We start from the raw sequence: 14,140 nt of genomic DNA on the forward strand, positions 1-14,140 counted from the left end.
CCTGCGTATCAATCAAAAAGAGATGCTAGCTGTACAGAATGCTCTGACAGCTTTCCAAGTAGCTTATTCTTCCAAGACGGCTTCTGATAAAGACAGGAAACACCACAGTCATGTGGTACATGAACAAGCAGGGTGGGGGAACTCATTCATACCCACTGTGCAGGTTAGCCATGGTCCTGTGGGACACAGCCTTGATCAACCAAGTGCACCTGCAAGCTCATTTTACTGCCAGGCAAACAAAATTCACTGGCAGACGACTTAAGCAGAAATCTACTAGACCCACATGAGTGGAAACTGGAAACCAACTCCTTCAAACTCTAATCCAGAGGGGTGGACCTCTTTGCTTCCCCCCAAAACCATCAGTTGATCAAATTTTCCACCAGAAAATCCTCGCAGCTAAGTGTGGAAGGTGGATGCCCTATCCATTTCATTGAAAAGCCTCTCAATTTGTGCCTTTTCTCCTCTGCCCCTCCTCTTACTACTCAAGATCAAACAAGAAAGGCCAAGGAGAATCCTTATTGCCCCAGACTGGCCATGCCAGCACTGGTACCCACTCCTCCACAGTCTGACGGCAGTGCCTCCCTGGCACCTACATCAGACCCCCTCCCTGCTGTCCCAGCAGGAGGGACAGTTTGTGCATCCACAGATGCAAACCCTAAACCTTGCACATCACCTACAACCTTCAGCAAACAGGTGTTGGACGTCATCCTTGAAAAGGCCTAGTACTAGGAAATCCTATTCCGAAAAGTGGAAAAGATGTTGTTCGTGGAGTCTGTCTCAAGGAAAGGACACAGCCATGCCCACCTTACCTCAAATCCTGTATTAAATAGCAGAGCTGCTACACAGAGGCCTGACCTTCTCATCCATGAAGATCCATGCTTTGGCCATCTCAGCTCATTATAATACTGAGCCTCCTCTCTTTTCTCTCACCCTCATCAAACAGTTCCTGAGAGGGGCCAACAATTTAAGGCCCCGTAGGCGAGCTCCCACCCCAGCCTGGGACCTTAGCTTTGTACTGGAGAAGCTCACACTTCCCCCTTTTTGAACCTGCTGCTTCAGCAGAGTTAAAATTCCTCTCTTTTAAAACAGCCTTACTCCTAGCCATCACTTGAGCAAGAAGAGATGTCCTTCAAGGATGCATCTGCAGTCATAACATATGGGTTGTCCTGCCTCAGGCAGCCCTTCGGTCGGCCGGATTCCAAAGTCTGGGTCTGGCCTCAGCTGATGTCGCACTTTTCCCGACGTCAGAGCGTCTGGGGTATAAAAGCATCAGCCGACGCCATTTTCCTCGGTCTTTCTTGCCGTGCGGTGCCCGAAGCAGAAGCTGTTTGCAAGTGCCGGTCGGTCAGATCCTGTGATTCAGCTACCGAAGACTTCGAAAAAGCTAAGTACCCCGTTGGGGACTCTTTCTTGCCTCAGCCGATGTCAGATAAAGTAAATAATTGTTTAACTTGTGGGAAACAAATACCTCATAAGGATTTCCACTCCTACTGCCTTCCTTGCTTAGGCCCAGACCACGACGTATCGGCCTGTTCAGCCTGTGCTTCCTTCAACCGACGAACTCTTAGACGTCGGTCGGAGTTTGCAGAGGAATTTTTTGGGGCTAGTTTTGCGTATAAAATGCCGTCGGAAACTCCGACATCGCATTTGGTGAAAAAACGGAAGGACAAGGACCGACACTCGCGACCCGCGGTTTCGGCTGAAACCACGGTAAGGCCTACCGCGAGTGTCTCTGTTTCGGCCGAAACAGAGTCCTCGGAGATTCCTTCTTCCGAATCCACTCAACCGACCACCGCGGCCCGGGAGGCCCCGGCTGAGTCGGCTACCGAGCTACCTACCGAAACCAGTGTCCAGGAAATGTCCGACACCATACCTTTGGACAAATCTACTCCTGCACGTGGGGCAGCTAGGCCCCCTACTTCCATGTCCATAAAGGCCTTTTCCAGGGCTAAAGCTGCTAAACTTTCTAAAGCTTTGCCTCCCAAGACTACCTCCCACAGGCCTTCTTCTAGTTCTCAGATCCTCAGCCTTGCAGAGGACCTTATTTCTTTAATTAGAGGTTCACAACCTCACCCGGACAGGGCCTCTCACCCACCACCAGACAAAAGGCCCAGGACTGAGCCCTCTGACCCACACTCTTCAGATGAGTCCACGGATTGATCTGAGTTGTCATACCACCAGGAGGAGGCTTATTCGCCCTATGAGGATTCTGATGCTGAAGAATCTATCCCTTCGGCCTCCCCTCCTGAAGAGTTTTCCTTTGGTGAGAGACTACACTCCATGAGAGAGCATTTTCAATGGCAAGGTCAGGAATTCTCTGATTCTAGAAAAAGATTAAGGACCTTTTTGCATTTGCCTCAATATAGGCCCTTAGCTATTCCTCCTGTTTTGAATGTAATTGATGATGTGTACAATGATGTTAGTACAGCCCCTGATACTCTCCCTCCGGCACCTGCCCAACCTGATAGATACTACAGGGTCCCGGATTCTCATTTTCATCTGTATAAAGCCCATTCTGCAGACCCAGAAACTATTTCTCAGGGCCCTAAAGGGGTTGCGGCTGCCACTGCCAAAAATCCTCTCCCTTCTGAAAGAGAGTCTAGAGCTTTAGAGAGATGGGGGGAAAGAAGGTATATACTTCTGCAACTCTTTCTGTCAGGGCATTAAATTGTCAATTTCATATGATACAGTACCAAGAGTATTTGTTAGATGAACTGAATAAGAAGCTTTCTTCTCCTGAACCCCTTGACCGTAAATCCCTTCAGGATTTGGTACACAACTCACAGCAGGTTAGTAATCATTTCTTAAAGTGTGGTTATGATGCACTGGAGGCTTCATGTAGGTCAGCTATGACTGGGGCAGTTATTCGTAGGCATGCCTGGCTGAAGGAACAATCTTTGCCAGACCATGTTAAAGCTAAACTCCTGGATGCTCCAATGGAGAAACAAAATTTATTTGGCTCCTCGGCTCAGGAGGTCTTAAAAAAGTTTGAAGAAAAGGCAAAATCTCTGCAAACAGTTAAGGATTTCCTGCAAGTACAACCACCGAGATTCAGCAGAAACTGGCCTACTAAGAATTGGTCCTTTCCAGACTCGGACAGACCTCAGAGGCAGATACAGACGCCCAAGGGGTAGAGGGCAACCTCAAGGATCTTTCAGAGCCAGACAGTGGCAAGCACCAACCCCAACAGGTGGAGAAGATAGATCACAGTCATTTAGAAAACAGACAGAATGACTTCCCCCTATACCTGCCAAGCAAAGCTTTAATGGCAGCACCTTTGGGCAGAAAACTGGCATTATTCTCAAAAAAATTGGCATATTGTTACAACAGACAAATGGATTCTGGACATTATAGACAGAGGCTACAGGTTCCACCTTCACACCCTTCCAAAAATGAGAGGCATGCCAAACCTGCCGCAAAATCAAAGGGCAGAGGCACAAAAACAAATTTCAGCTCTCATGGACATGAAAGCGATTCAAGAGGTACCTACTCACGAACAAGGTCAAGGGTTTTATTCCAGACTAATCCTGGTACCAAGGAAAGACAAAGATTGGAGACCTATCTTAGACCTATCCATCCTAAACACATATCTACAGGTACCAAAATTCAACATGCTCACATTACAGCAGCTTCTTCCCATGCTGGGCAAAGAGTCTTGGCTGGTAACATTGGACCTCAAGGAGGCATAACCTGCATGTCCCTATCAGACAAGATTGCAGAAGATACCTCAGATTTCTTGCAGGTTCAACCCATTACCAATTCTCTGCATTGCCCTTTGGCTTATCTACTGCGCCCAGAGTGTTTACGAAATGCCTGGCATCAGTAATCGCCTTCTGCAGACTACAAGGACTACAAATCTACCCATATCTGGACGACTGCCTGATCCAAGCGGACAGCAAGGACATACTACTGCAGCACCTGGCGTTTGTAATAAAACTGTTGAACTTCCTGGGATACACAGTCAACAAAAAGAAATCAAAACTAATACCCTCTCAACAAATAATTTTCCTGGGTGCCAGCTAGAATACAACCACCCAGATGGCCTACCTCACGCCAGACAAATGAGGGCAACTGTCTCAATACTTCAGCAAAATGGCAACTTTCACCAGGCTGACTGCAAGGAAAGTCTTGCAGGCTCTGGGATTCATGGCATCTTGCATCCTACTAATCCCATGTGCAAAGCTGCATATGAGGAAACTTCAATGGTACCTAAAAAAACTTATGGTCTCAACACAGCCACAGCTTGGAAACAATTATACCACTCATTCCATGCCTTCAAAAGAAATTCCTGTGGTGGGCTCAAGCATGCCAAAGAAACACAGGTCTCCCTTTCTGTGTACCTCAAGCAACTCAAATCATCACAACAGACGCCCCAGACTATGCCTGGGGAGCACACATGACAGATCAGTGCATTCAGTGAAAGGGGTCCCAAAAAGAGAAGCACCTACACATCAACCAAAAGGAAATGCTAGCTGTGCAAAATGCTATTATGACCTTCAAAGACCTACTGCATCCAGGCCAGCTATTGATAAGGACAGACAACACCACAGTGATGTGGTACATAAACAAACGGGGGAATTCATTCATACCCCCTGTGCAGGCAAGCCATGACCCTATGGAACACAGCACTGGAATTGCAAATTCAGCCACAGGCACAATTCCTGCCAGGGAAGGAAAACACACTGGCAGAGACCCTAAGCAGAAATATGACAGATCCACACGAATGAAAGTTGCATCCTCAAGTTTTCACAAAGATAACTCAGGCATGGGGACAGCCAGACATAGATCTCTTTGCTACCCGCAGAAATTAAAAGTTGAAAAAATTCATCATCCATTGACCTGGAAAGTGGACGCACTTTCTTTCAATTGGACAACGTTGCCAGTCTATGCCTTCCCGCCTCTTCCTCTGCTGCCCAAAGTTCTATTAAAAGCCAGAGCAGAGAGGCCGAAAATGATTCTCATTGCTCCAGACTGGCCAAGACAACACTGGTATCCGCTCCTGAAGAGCCTGACACATTCCCCACCATGGATCCTACCTCTAGTCCCTCTTCTGTTGTCCCAGCACAACTACAAAACCCTTCACAGCCAGCTCAAAACCCTAAATCTAGCTGCATGGAGAATTCCTTGATTTCCCAACAGACCCTCCTCTCCAAGGAGGTGCAGGATGTAATCTTGGAGGCCAGAAGACCTTCTACTAGAAAAGCCTACTCCGCCAAATGGAAACGATTTTGTGCCTGGAATCAAGAAAAAGGCCAGAATCCTTGGGTAATAAATTTACCTCAAATTTTACAGTACCTAGCTGAGATGTTAAACAGTGGACTTTCCTTCTCCTCCATCAAAATCCACGCTTCAGCCATTTCTGCACAATACAACACAGATCCTCCTTTATTCTCTCATCCTCTCTTAAGGCAGTTCCTCAGAGGGGGCAAAGAATATAAAATCCCCCCAAGGAAACCACCAGTCCCTGCTTGGGACCTCAACTTCGTATTGGAAAAGCTGACCCTTCCTCCCTTCGAGCCAGCTTCTTCAACAGAACTACAATACTTGTCATGGAAAACAGCCTTCCTTCACCTCAGCACGCAGGGTTTCAGAGCTACAGGCCCTCATGGCTGTGCAACCTTTCATCATTTTCCATCAGGACAGAGTTTCCTTACGAACCAACCCTACCTTTATGCCAAAGGTAGTATCCAGTGTAGCTTTGAATCAGACTGTCCACTTACCTACCTTTTATCATAATCCACAAAACAAAGGGGAAAGACTACTACATTCCTTGGACATTCACAGACAACTTCATTATTATTTGGACAGGACAAAGCCATTCAGGAAATCCGAGCAACTGTGTGTCCTATGCTACAGGTGCTCAAGGAAAGGCTATTTCCAAACAGACAATCTCAAAATGGATAGCCCACTGCATACGCTTTTGTTACTCATTTCATGGAAAAACTCTGCCTACATGCATCAGATCCCACTCCTCCAGGGCCACAGCTACCTCGGCAGCTTTCCTCAGGGGGGTCCCTACCAAGGACATTTTGGAAGCAGCCACTTGGAGTTCAGTGCACACTTTCTCCAAGCACTATCACCTTCCACTATACTCTAAATCTAGAGCGGGTTTTGCCACAGCAGTCTTGCAGGGCATCCTCGCTCCTCCTAGTTCCACTTAGTGCCTGCCACCCCTACTTAGCTTTGGGATTCTTCCCATCTGTAATGACTGCAGCTGTATGCACGATGAACATAGTACAGTTTTGTACCTACCATAAATGTAGATGTTCGAGTGCTCATACAGCTGCAGTCCAGGTTACCCCCCTCCGTCCCCTCTTAGGACAGGCCTTATGACAAACACCTTCTCATACAACCTATTTGGGGTATTCTTTTATGGTGTATTTGCTTGCAACTACTGTTTTTTGATTATTCTATATTGCATGATTACATAAATTTATGTTTTGCCTTCCTTCTGGGGGCACCTGATATCTGGGGCAAGAAAAACTGAAGAAGATGGCGTCGGCTGCCTCTTTTATACCCCTGCCGCACTGACGTCAGGGAAGAAGCGACGACAACCGACGCCGGACCTAGACTTTGGAATTCGGCCGACCGAGGACCCACCTGACGGCAGGATAATCCATCTGTAATGACTACAGCTGTATGAGCACTCGAACATCTACATTTATGGTAGGTACAAAACTGTACTTTCTGCCTACTTAGCAGTAAAGGAACAACTGACTTTTTGTGACCGTTCTTAAGCTTCCCCTGATGGAGGTTGGGGACTTGGTCAATCCCCTATCACAGCTTTCTGTGTCTGTATATGTGTGTGTGCATGCATACACATACAAAAACAAAGTATGTGGTAGTCAGCATTAAAACTGAGAAAAGGGTTCATTTTATGTAATCAGACGCAATCCTTCGAATGCGTGTTGATCAAACTTGAAAGCACGAAACAGCAAAATAGCGAAACAAAATCGCTTGGCTGCCTCCGTTACTTGGCAGTTTTCTTCACTGTTGCGATCTCTGAGTTGGTATATTTAAGTAGGGGGATTGGGTGGTTGAAGCCCTTCACTGTCTATAATGTTTTTAATTTTTTTTAAATTTTTTGTGGAACAGCAATTTTTTTCAATGGGAAAAAAATCGATGTTCCGAGTGTTCTGGATTGTAAGCTTTCACTTAAATGGGGTTGATAAATCAGCGTTCACTTTTTTAAGCATTTGCTGATTTAATATAGACCCTGAGAAAACAGTAGTAAATTACAGGATAGTCTTGGGGAGTAGAAAATGTAATCAGTGACCTCTTACTAGTTAATTATGCAAATTTCCAGAAGTTATATAATATGTTTAAACTCAGTGGCTGACACACAGGGTTACGGTCTTTGCCTCCCATGCAGAAGGTACAAGTTTTGATTTTGACCACAGACCAATGTCTGTTTGGAGTTTGCATGTTCTCCTGTCTCTCTCTCTCTCTCTCTCTCTCTCTGTGTGATAATTCTAGCGTTTTTTTTCTGGGATGGTAAGGGCAGTTTATAGAGAATTCCAACTGTTTCTGGGAGATCAGTCAAGTCAGTCTGCGTAGTGTACTAAAAATTTTAATTGTGTGTAAGGAGATGAAGTTTGTTAATTTCCCAGTTGCTTTTGGAAGGTGTTTCACTGAAGGATGTATCTGAAGTTCAGCTGTTTCAGCAGAATATCATAACATTGCTTTATGAGAGGGCTGTGGGAGGTGGTATGTTTAAAAAAATAAAAAAAAAACTTTTAGCATAATGAGCAAGTTTTAATGGTGTTCATTAACTGCATTTTAGGTGCTGGACTGGATTGAAAACCATGGTGAAGCATTCCTCAGTAAACACACTGGAGTGGGGAAATCACTGCACCGGGCCCGGGCCTTGCAGAAACGCCATGAAGATTTTGAGGAGGTTGCACAGGTGAGGATGCACAGTTTATTTTGTTGTTATTTCAGAGTGCTATTTTTTGATAACATTATTTCTTTGCTTTGTGTCAGGAAAAGACTGCTCATTTAAAGTTTATTTTTAACACTGCATTAAACCATCCGCCTTTTAATGTTTTCTTGTACTGACTGATTACTTGTTTAAGCAGAAACGTCTAGACTCATTATGTAATCGTTTATTACACACTGCAGTTTTCTTTTTGTCATGCACCATTTAATGGGCTTCTCTCTCTCTTTCCCCAACATCACAGATACACTGTGTACATCACCTTTGTGTGTAGCGGTTGGCATTATTTTTAAAATTCTTATTTGTTTGTAGTGATAGCCAGGCTAATATGGCATAGAGTCTCACACACATTTTTACAGTATAAGGAAGTCCTCTCTTTTCTCCTTCCTCCACCTCCTGTTGTAGTAATAGGCACTGCTAGGAGGGAAGCTGTGTACTGGCATTTTGGTGAGGTCCTGTAATTGGATGTTATGAACTCGTATAGTACAGATAAACTCAGAACCGGTAAATCAAAATGAAGCAGTCAGTTTATGTAATTCTTTTTACTTGTGGACCCTTAATTTTTGTAAGATGTTGCATCTCCAGTTTTAGTCTCACTGTAAGGGTTGGTGTGGAGATGCAGGTTCTGTTGTAGTGCTGGTTTTTGGTTTCTGTGTTGAAACTTTTATTCTACAAAGTACCTCCACAAAAGAAAAGACAAACATCTCATAGACCACAATATTTTTAAGAGCGATATTACACTGGTCAGCTTAGTCATTCAGCAGCCATCCTTCTTTCTTGCTTAAAATGATTCCATAAATCTCCCTTGCATATCTTTATAGTTTCTTGTTTGTCAACCCCAGTTCACAAAATTAAATAGGTTCTTTCATACTATGAATGAACACGGGTAGTTTGATTTTATATTAAGAGAGACTGAGATTTTAGACAGTGGGACCAGAGTTTGTTTTTCCTTCAGAGCAGGAATGCAGAATAGACCAGTATCTAAACCAACCGTCATGAAGTGGCCAGCTAATTGCATCATCTTTTTATGACTACTGTGGGAAGACTGGCTGAACAGCTAAGGGCTGATGTTAAGTTGTCTATCTCACCTTCATTCTTGCTGGTTGGGTTCGGAGCCGATCCTCGGCTCCGACTCGGCCATCTTCGAAAGCTCGAGAGCTGCTTACTGGCTCGAGGCCCCCTGTATCCCATGATGCCTGGCGCTAGATACCCAGGTCTCATTTGCCGCTTCTGCTGTGAGGTTGTTCTACTGGCTCAGGTCATATAGAGCTTTGTTATTGTATTTTTCTTCTAAAAACTGTAATTTTGAGTGTAGAATTAGTCATTAGATGTTATGTGATCCTATCTCGCCTACATTCTGTACTGATGGGTTCGGAGCCGACTCGGCACTCTATGCTATAGAGCGAAGTCTCTTATTGGCTGAGCTATTCTATATCCCAGGATGCACCACCACTACTTCCCCAGATCTCATTTGCCGCTTACAAGCTAGGACGTGGTCTCGAACTTGGCTGAGCTAAGTGCTTTTTTCTGAGAGTTTTTTCTGTCAGAAATTTCTTTAATCTTAACCATAAAGCTATTTTAACGGCTATCGTTGTGTATAATTGTGTTTTTGTGGATATTTTGTGGTAAATTTTTGTGACTGGACAGGGAAAGGTTTCCGTTTAAGTTAGAGTGGCCTTCCTCTCGTTCTTTAGTGAGTCTTCTTGTTGTTTCGGAGAGGTCAAGTACCTGTTTTGGTTAGAGGGTTCTTGGCCCTCCTTTTGGTGTGTTTGTCATTCGTTTAAGTTTCTTGGGCTTTCGCCTCTCTTGTTAAAAAAAAAAAAAAAAAAGTTTTTTATTGTTGTGTAAACCATTTGTACTGAGTTCCATACATTGTGTTTTTCTCTGACAAAGTGAATAGTGTCTACAAGCATTATGTCTAAGGAGCATAGACCCTCAGGATTTAAAAAATGCACGAGATGCAACTACAAAATGTCCATCACGGACGATCACTCCTTATGCGTGTACTGTTTAAGCGCCAAACACCTTCAGGAGTCTTGCAGCGTGTGTCACGCTTTTTCCTCTCGGGTCCCCCAAGAGAGGAAGAATAAATTGATCTTAAAAGTGCTTATGAAACCCTCCTTCGAAGAGGCCTTATCTTCCTCTTCCTCTCCAGCTAAGAAAAAGAAATCGTCGGCTCCGACCAGCCCGTTGGAACCGACCACTAAGAAATCTAGGCAGGCTTCTCCACGGACTTCGGAGCCGAGGGCGGAACGGTCTGCCTCGATGCCTCCAGCCTCGACTTCTCTGGTTTCGGAGCTGATGGCTGGGGCTTGGGTCACCTTCATCGGCTCCACTGATTTTTGGAGCCGATGAGGGTTGCCGGCTCAGACTCTTCCCCTTCGGCGCCGAAGCCCTCTTTGGCACCGAGGGAAATTGCTATGGAATCTCCCTCAGCACCGATATTGATCGAGTCTATTCGGAGCCGGTCTCCCAGTCCTTCGGAGCCGATGGAGAAGTCTGCTCGGACCCGGTCAGTCTCCTCCCGATCTTCCAAGATGTCGGATTCGGACATCGACAGTGTGCTCCAAAGACTGTTTCAGTCTCCTGTATTCCAGAAATTAGTTTCGGCTCCAGCCCAATCGGCTTCGGAGCCGATGGCCCACCCTGTAGTTCTGGTTCCTCCTCCAACAGCCTTGGCACCGTTGGAGCCGGTGCTGGTGGAGCCGATGGAGGTTTTCGGGTCGGCTCCGACCCTTACTCCAACCCCGGCTTTCGGGTCGGAGTTCGGTACACGGACCTCCTCGGTCGGCCCCGGGGGTGACGATTCGGGACCGTTGTTTTCGGTTTCGAGCCTTCCTCTCGGTGCGTCGGCTGCGGGGGTGCTGTCTACTGTTGTGGTCCCAGGGGTTGGACCTTCCCAGGACTCTGGCGGTCCGGCCTTCAGGGCCATGAGGAGTGCTTTGGCCAAATCTTCTTTGGCTACCTCCACGGTCTCACCGGCACCTTCCCTACACACGGAGACTGGGTCTTTTGTAGTCCCCCTGTCGCTAGACAGCGGAGCCCCGGGGCCTGAGGTCACCCCCAGTGGGGTTTCCCCCCCTCCTGGAGGTCCCTCTGAAGTTTCTTCGGAAGAACCCCCAAGGAAAAGACTGTGCAAGAGGAAGCACGTCGACTCCCCCGATGAGTCTCTCACGTCGGACACCGATCTTGATGATGCTGAGGGGTCCCCTAAGTCGTCCTCGGATGATGTCTCCTTTGCAGACATCTTGGAAGCCCACAAACAACGAGGCGGCTGGCATTCCAAACCCCCTTCCGCTGACGAGTCGGTGTTCCTCAAGGCCTTCGGGGCTCAGCCCTCTGCCTCCTGGGTGTCTCCGCCCTTCGACGAGCTCCTAGATTTGATCTGTCGAAGGGCGTGGGAGCATCCAGACTCTGTGGAACCGGTGCCGGCTCGCCCGAATAAATTCTTATCAGCACCCCCAGAGAAGGAGTTTCTGACCAAAGGTGTGGCTGTAGATGTCCTGGTGGTGGCATCTGCTACCCAACAAGATGTAGCAGAGGCTTCGACGTCTGTCCATCCTCCTAATAAGGAGTCTAGGAGCATGGACTGCACGGAAGCGCACCCTCAGTTCAGCGGCCTTTACCTTAAGGTCCCTGAACTATTTGACGCACTTCACTAGACTTCAGAGGGATCTGATCAAGGAGCTTTCAGATACCCTCTTGGGTAACCTACCTGAGCAGCTGGCCCAGACGGTTGGCTCTCAGTTGGCTACTCTGTCATCGATATCAAACTCGTCCATGAGGCTCATTTCATATGCAGCCGAGGGGGTGAGTAGAGCGGCGGGTACGGGTGTTGCTCTACGGAGGCAAGCCTGGCTCCGCCTGTGTCATTTTGCGGAAGCCTTTAAGTCTTCCTTTGCCGACGCTCCCTTTGATGGGTCCTCTTTGTTTGGACCCAAGGTAAAGGACACATTGTCCCGCTGTGAGCAAGAAGGTAAGACTTTGACTGCCGTAGGGGCACAGTTTTCCACTCCCTTTCAGCCTTACCCCAAGGCTAAAAGAGGAGGGAAAATGTGGTTCCGTAAATCCCAGAAGTCTTATCCCTCGCAGCAGGACGATTCTACCCTTCTAGAGGCAGAGGAGGGGGAAATTTTTCTGGAAGACGCCGTCCCAGAGGCGACAGAGGCCCCCGCAACACTGGAGACCGCGAGTCCTTTCGTGGCTCTTCAGCCTTCCACAATCCCTGAAGGATTGCCCAACTGTGCAGCTCCGGAGCCAGTCGGGGGTCGTTTTTCGAGGCACCTAAAAGCCTGGGAGGGTATCACTCAGGACCGATGGGTGCTTTGAATCATCACCGGAGGTTACGCCATCCCCTTTTCACACCCCCCTCCGCCGTCCAGGAAAATCCCGGACCCGCCACCCAGTCAACGGGAAATCGCAGCCTTCGAAATCTCAAAGCTGCTTCAAAAAGGAGTCATCCAACCGGTCCCCGCAGACCAGATCGGATTAGGGACTTACTCAAGATTCTTTTTGGTGCCAAAAGACCGGGACTTGAGGCCCATTTTGGATCTCAGCAACCTAAATCGATCAGTCAAGAAGTCCAAGTTCCGAATGGTCACCTTACAATCCATTCTCCCACTGCTGGAGAAAGGTGTTTGGATGTGCTCCATAGATCTCAAGGACGCCTATTATCACATCCTGATAGATCAGGCGTCCAGGAGTCATTTGCGCTTCAGCCTGGGAGACAGTCATTTTCAGTTCTGCGCACTGCCCTTTGGTCTCACCACAGCCCCCAGGGTGTTCACCAAATGTTTGACGGTCGTGACTGCTCACCTGAGGAGTCTAGGATTCCAGGTGTTTCCGTATCTGGACGACTGGCTCCTAACTGCCACCTCCAGGCGTCTACTATTGCAGAACCTAGCAGCCACCATATCACTAGGCACTTCCCTTGGAATCACCTTCAATTGGCCAAAGTCTGTGTTGCTGCCATCTCGGCGCATAAGGTTCATCGGAGTAGAGATAGACTCAAACCAAATGCGGGTCTATCTTCCTACAGAAAGGATACAGACTATACAGGCTCAAGTCCGAGCCTTGCTTCTCAAATCCAAAGCCCCAGCCAGGATGGTCCTGCAGCTGTTAGGCTCCATGTCGGCCACTGTTCTCCTAGTCCCCTTAGCAAGATTGCATATGAGAATTCTCCAGTGGCTCCTATCGACCCAGTGGTCCTTTCAGGATCTCCCTCTGTCACCTCATACGGATCACGGAAACCTGCAAACAGGACCTTCGCTGGTGTCCTCCAATCTGGATCAGGGACGACCCTTCGTTCCACCTCCTCCTATGGCCACATTGACGACGGACGCCTCCCAGACGGGGTGGGGGGGACATTACCTGGGCAGGTCAGTCCAAGGCAATTGGCATTCCGACGAGAGTCTCCTTCACATCAACATTCTAGAAATGAGGGCGGTGCTTCTATCTCTACAAGCCCTCCACGATTACCTCCCTCAGGGCGTAATTGCCATTCAGTCCGACAACATGTCAGTAGTCTGGTATCTGAACAAGCAGGAGGGACCAGATCCTACCCCTTTGCAGAGAGGCCATGAGAGTTTGGGAATGGGCAGTGGCGACCAGACGCTTACTGGTCGCGACCCATATCCCTGGGAGATCCAACGTGATAGCCGACAGACTAAGCAGAACTATCCTCTCTCCTCACGAGTGGTCTCTGAACGATGCAGTGGCAACTCAGATCTTCAGCAGATGGGGAACTCCTTGTTGCGACCTTTTCGCAACCCTGCTGAACGCGAAGTGCAGAAAATTCTTCTCTCACTCCAGCTCCGGGAGATTCCCATGGACGCTTAGCCCATCCTTGGCCCACCGGCTTGCTACGCCTTCCCTCCGGTTCCCCTCCTTCCCAGAGTGATCCAAAAGGCGACTCACTTAGGGAGCAAAATGATTTTAGTTGCCCCTTACTGGCCTCGTCAGGTATGGTTTCCCTATCTTCGAAATATGCACTGGACAGTCCATGGTTCCTGGATCAGATCCCAGACCTATTAATTCATCAGTCGGGACAACTCCATCAGTCCCTTCACTCTTTGAAGTTAACAGCTTGGCTCCTCCTCTTCCGACTATAGTCAGGAATCATACTTTAGACCCGGAAGTCATACGTATCTTATCCTCGGCCCACAAGTCTGCCACTAGAAATTGTATACTAGCAAATGGAAGAGA

At 47.6% G+C, this 14,140-nt stretch overlaps 1 protein-coding gene across 1 annotated transcript in view; it reads left to right on the top strand.

Moving 5' to 3' along the window:
- TRIO (trio Rho guanine nucleotide exchange factor) overlaps positions 1–14,140 on the top strand; it is a 5,137,669-nt gene that overhangs the window by 977,149 nt on the left and 4,146,380 nt on the right. The window contains exon 10 of the mRNA XM_044065600.1: positions 7,784–7,906. Within this exon, the coding sequence (XP_043921535.1) occupies positions 7,784–7,906 (123 nt within the window). The remainder of the gene's footprint in view (positions 1–7,783; positions 7,907–14,140) is intronic.

This window comes from Protopterus annectens, chromosome 3.part0, assembly GCF_019279795.1.
Source record: "Protopterus annectens isolate FY-2018-M chromosome 3.part0, PAN1.0, whole genome shotgun sequence".
Taxonomy (NCBI): Eukaryota; Metazoa; Chordata; order Ceratodontiformes; family Protopteridae; genus Protopterus; species Protopterus annectens.